Consider the following 6000-nt stretch of genomic DNA (forward strand, 5'->3'; position numbering starts at 1 on the left):
TTTTTTAAACCCCTGACCGGATTTTTTTTCGAATAAAAAATTGGTTTTTTATTCGGTTTTTAATCTGGTAAAAAAATCGGTCGTCTATTTTTTCCCAAACCGGTTATACTATTTGTTTTAAAATATCCGATCCGGTTTTTCCCAAATCCAATTTCGGATATTCGGATTTTTTGTGCACCTCTAACCACATACAATGGACCTAATTCCGAGATTTTTCAGGCATCAATATACCTCTAATGAGCTGTGGTACATATGCCCGGGCAAATGCTTTTACCTCAACCTCCGAACAATTTTCGTACAACTCTTTAAATTCACTTTTCAGCCACTCTAATATTATTCGACCACTGTTAAAATTGGGTGGGCAACTTCCAAGATACTCACTACAAAAACCCCTCCAATCATCATCTACCACACCACAATTGGCAATTCCATCGACTGGGAGCCTTAGTGGCATTGAAACATCCTCTAACGTATTGGCACACTCCTCACATGATAGATGGAACGTGTGTGTCTTTGGTCTTCATCTCTCAATTAGTGCAAAAATCAGGGTGGGTTCAAGTTTTCAAGCTCCTTCAATTTTCGCTAAGAAACCAAATCCAACCATGGACAAATATGGTCATATACACCTCAGTGTGTTCCATTTTCTTATTGTGAATAAAAACTTCTAATATACGATTATTTTCCTAACAAATAAATTCTAACCATTAAAATTTGAACTACTATTTCAAAATTATTTAAATAAATTCAAATAAATAAATTCTAATAATTTAAATATCGAATTCATAATATTCATAAATTTAAAAAGAATATAATTTCATATTCTTACCATATCGACAAAATGACTAGAAATATGATCAACATCTAATCGCAACAACGAGCCTTTCATTTTTTAACTGTAATTAATAAATATTAACTAAATAAGTTTATAATTAAATACTCAAATAATAACTACTAAAATAAAATAATAATAAAATAATTAATTCCTTCAATAATAAAAATTTAAATGAATAAAAAATAAAAATAATTATATCGTATTAGATTGAAAATATATAGGAAGGAGAGATATTTGGGTGTGATTTATGTGAGTTGGGGAAGGGTGTTTATATAGTCAGCCGATTAGAGAAATAGGTAGGAGAATTTGGCGGGAAATCGGGGAGGGAGGGGGAAGGTGCGCCCCTAGGGATGCGTCTTCCAGGGGTATCGACAGTTTTATCGAGTATCAGCGGTTTTCGGCTAAGACGCTTCCTACCAACCGCACCTTCTTCCTAAAGCGCGTTTCACCGAATACTCCTTCCCTCAGGTGTTAGATCGAGCAATATTTGAAAAACGGTAACTGACATATAATATTTTATTTATACGGTGATTTTTTGATCAAAAATCCATTTTCTCTAGTTTAAGGATCCACGATTAAAGTTACACCACTCTATGAAGTCGACTAACCTTTTATTTTCTAATTTTTAGTGGAATATAATATTTAAGCACCATAATCCATCGTATATTAGTTAGATGATAGAGTCGATAAATGATATTTAAATAATTTTTATAGATGTAACTGCTCAAATTTAAGATCTTTATGAGGAATAATATTTTCTTTATCTATTAAGATCGTTTAATGAGCTCATTTATTTATATCATTAAAAATGTTTAATGTTTAAGACACATTTAAATAAATCATAACCATTATTTTCTTAAATAAAATATTAGAATAGATAAAAGAGTTGATTATGTATATCAATCAAGCGATTTCAGTGATTAAAATGATGATTATATCTCTGAAAATCTCAAATATAAACACAGATGACTATAAAAGGTATTTCAGCTTAAATTTATTTAAATAATTTAACTTAATTAATAAAGCCATAATGGTATTACCAAACCAAAACCCTGTTAAATCCAGCTTGATGAATTATCTAAAAAGATTAAATTGTGAAAATGACTCGTAAACTATGGCACTGCCAACTCACTTAGGTTTGAAGTGGGGGCATATCAACTGCATTTTTGAATATATTAACTAGTACTAGTTGCAACTGTTCATTTGAATTGATATTAGTTAGAACTATTAAATGTATAAAAAGGGATTAAGGTCCATACTTTGATTTTAATTTGCTTTAGTTAATTATAGGCCTAATGGGAATAAAAGTAGTGATTAGGAAATACGAATTACAAGATGAAGAAATAACCCGTATACCTAAAATGATAAAGAATTAGAGAGGGGTTGCCAGCTGTGGCCAATACTAAATTCCAAATATACCATCGGAGTAGTTGGGAAAACGAAAGGAAATTTTTTTTTAGAAAATTTGTCGGTTCCGTTGATCCAAAATAATCTCCCCCATTTTCTCCACTATAAGGTAAAGTTTTCTTTTTATAAGATTTCTTTCCTCCTCATTCTCTCATTTGTCCCGATTCGCTGCTCTTTCTCGGCGCGATTCCGGGGTTTATTATGTTTTTGGATTGGATTCTATTGTTAAAATTTTAATTCTTTTATCAAGTCTGTAGAAATTATGAGTGATCACCTGGTGTTGTATGTGGATCGTCTGCTGATGCCGGTGCCATTACAGCCGGAGGAGTCGGAGGCTGCTCCCTCCACGGAGATTCCGGGGCCATCATGCTCCGTCAAGGAAAAGGAGATCGTCCCTGGGGGCGAGGAGGAGGAGCCGCTCATTCAGGCGGCGGAGTGCCGCATTTGCCAGGAGGAAGATTCCGTTGAGAATCTTGAGACTCCTTGTGCCTGCAGCGGCAGCCTTAAGGTACTTTCTTTTATTTATTATTATTATTTTGTTTTCTTGATAATAGTTTGATTAAGAATGTTTTTTTAATACTTTTTTTAGAATATAAAGTGCATTTTTTTAGCTTTCACGATTCCGCTTTCAGTTTGATGAACGTCATTGTATTAAGCTAAAATTTGCAATTAGCATTACTGCTTTGGTATCATTAACACAGTATTAAATCGCGACCCCAACGTAACGGCCACATCGCAGCCTTTTTCAAGGTCACCACACACTGGAACTGCATCCGCAATGTAAAATCACACCATAATGTCCATCCACGACCACAACCATAATTTAGTACTATGATCATTAATGCAATCTGATTTTAATTGCAGTATGCGCATATGAAATGCGTGGAGCATTGGTGCAACGAGAAAGGAGATACCATTTGCGAGATATGTCATCAGGTATCTACTTGCCTGAATTTTCTTATCGAAGTTGTTTGTTTAGAAACATGCTTTGCCTGCTGCAACTTGATTTCATCCTTTTAATTTGTCACAACATATTCAACTAGCATGTGTAGGCCTTTTGTCTCAGTAAGGGATGAAAGTTTGTGGATTTCGAAGTAATCAGTCGCAAATGAGTGTGGAATAGGGTGTATCGAGTATCAACTGCTTTCCGGAAGAATATTATTTAATCATTTGAATGATGGGAAGAGCCCTTCTTTTCTTAGCACCAACTTTTTACGTACACTGCATTTAATCCCTTACTGACACATACGGCTTGTTAAATTCCTTGTTCTTGTTTGTGCCTATTGATGGTTGTTATGGATCCTTGTTGATGCAGTCTGTTCTTTTAATTTTCTGTGCAGCCTTATCAACCTGGTTATACTGCTCTGCCTCGTGCCGAAACTGAAGAAGCTGCTATTGATATTGTGTAAGTTTGATGGTTTCGCATGTGAGATATTTCTATGCAATGGTTGGTGGTCGGTAGACTTATTGTAAGATAAACTTACTTATGCTATGATATTTATCAGGCATGCCATTCATCACAAAGTTTGATCTAAATTTGCTTTTTGCATCTTTCTAATTGCCTATTAGTGGAGGCTGGACAATCTCTGGCAACCCTCTGGATTTGCATGATCCTCGGGTCTTGGCCATTGTAGAGGCAGAAAGGCAACTTTTGGAAGCCGAGTATGATGAATATGCTGCCTCAAATGCCAGTGGAGCTGCCTTTTGCCGTTCAGCTGCTCTAATCGTAAGCTTTGAACTTTGAATCTGCTGGACATAATGAATTTCTTATCATGTCTGTTAGCAGACTGTCTTTCTTTTTGTTCCTTTATTTTTCCTTCTTTTCCCTTAAAATTTAAACGCTGTTCATTTCTTACATGACGATTTAATTAAGAGTTGGTTTCTAAAACGATTGATGTTTTCTTCAATCCTGTCAGTTAATGGCCCTTCTGCTGCTGCGGCATGCATTGACCGTTCCAGATGCAGATGCAGATGATGATGTGTCTACATTTTTCTCTGTAAGTTTTACCTCAAACTGCGTCTCATATTTCACATTAACAATTCTTAAGAATATGCGTACAGCCATCATACCATTCAGTCATTTTCTCTTAAAGTGTTTGGTTATTTGTGCAGCTTTTCTTGCTTCGTGCTGCTGGATTACTCTTGCCTTGCTACATAATGGCTTGGGCCATCAGCATATTACAGCGACAAAGGCAAAGACAGGTTACTATCACTTTACTTATATTTCAATTTGAAAACTCTTGTTTGTTTCCTTCCAAAGGAAACCATGAAAGGTGGTAAGTTAAACAAGTATCCGTTATTATCCACCCCGCTTGATGCTTTTCTTCAGACCTTGAAACCTTACATCACGGACATGGTTTTACATTTGAGTCGATATTGAAGGTTATACCGTTATTGTATCAGGAAGCAGCAGCATTGGCCGGAACACAGACTGCTTTCGTGCTACAATCCGGGCAACATAGGGGTATGCTTTTTACCATAGCATCAGGACCCACAGTGACCACCCACCAGGAAAGTGCTTGACTTAAAATTAAATCGGTAGTTGATGAACAAATGAGGATTGTTCGTTCCCCTTAATGATAGACTTGGAAAGCTTATTTTGCTTATTTTCTTTATCCCCAAATAGATAGTTTGAGGAAGACGAGAGCTGCTCTGATTTCTGTTTTAATGAATTGATGAAGATATGGGGTAGCTATAAGTCGTTTCCATAGTTTGTAACCATCATTGTGTATATGTATATACGAGTTTTGCACTGCTTAAGCTCGGATATCTGGTACATATGGATGCAAAATTCTCTCGGGACTGCACCGGAGAATTTTTCATTCAACTCCGGAAGCTTAAGCAGATTGCAGTATTCTTTTTTAAGGAGCTGTATCTGTGTATATATATATTATTATCAGATGACCTTTGTCAGACTCAGGCCTGAATTAGTAACATACTATTTGTCACAATCACTTTCACACCACACAGTGTTGGTAACAATGTTTGATATGTATGTATATTTACCTCAACTAATGTGCACTGCTGGACGCATTAAGGATCCAGCGTGGGTATTGTCCCATTCTAAATTTGAATTTTCTTCTGATAATTACATATTTTAATAGTCGTGCTCATCCTAAAATTCTAGTTGTGCTCACCTTGTATAAAATTTTTACGTGATTAATATATATAGTGGGCCCGTCTTGAAAAATAATAGATAGCTAAAGCACGCCCACACTCTTGACTCTTGAGCCATAGAGAGTTGGCAAATCCATAGTTGATCATCTGTAAAACACAAGTTTCGCTTCCTTCAATCGGAATATTCTCGTCTGGAAATAGCTTGTTAAGATTGTCGCCTTCTAATATCTGAAACTCAACATTGATAACTCTCAACAATTAGTTAACTGATAGTATAAGAAATTCAATTATATGTTAACAATTATACATGTATTCAAGAAGATATTCAATAAACATACAAATTTTGTGATAAAAACTTAATGTCCACACTAGCTTTAATTATAACAATGGTCAAATTTAAAATTACATGATGACATTAAAATAGTAAAAAATAATCGATTATCAACTTGCTATAAGAAGAAAATACAAATAATTAGTGGTAAATACATTTTAATTGCATGGAAAGCATCTAAACTAAAGCTCTTAACAATTTTTTATGCACTCACATCCTTTTTTCACACAAAAGAAGCTTATTATCATAAGATGCTAAGTATTATGCAGTCTGTTACAATTGAATAGATTTAATGATACATATATTACATTTT

At 34.8% G+C, this 6000-nt stretch overlaps 1 protein-coding gene across 1 annotated transcript; it reads left to right on the forward strand.

Annotated features, from left to right (window-relative positions):
* Positions 1-2393: 2393 nt before the first annotated feature.
* On the forward strand, positions 2394-5140 carry LOC120124798. Its single transcript, XM_039143374.1, has 7 exons — positions 2394-2747; positions 3104-3175; positions 3580-3644; positions 3809-3965; positions 4156-4236; positions 4352-4441; positions 4643-5140. The coding sequence occupies exons 1-7, from the start codon at positions 2502-2504 to the stop codon at positions 4760-4762; spliced, it is 831 nt and encodes a 276-aa protein (XP_038999305.1). The 5' UTR covers positions 2394-2501; the 3' UTR covers positions 4763-5140.
* The last annotated feature ends 860 nt before the right edge of the window (positions 5141-6000 follow it).

This window comes from Hibiscus syriacus, unplaced genomic scaffold, assembly GCF_006381635.1.
Source record: "Hibiscus syriacus cultivar Baekdansim isolate YM2019G1 unplaced genomic scaffold, ASM638163v2 tig00110429_pilon, whole genome shotgun sequence".
NCBI lineage: Eukaryota > Viridiplantae > Streptophyta > Magnoliopsida > Malvales > Malvaceae > Hibiscus > Hibiscus syriacus.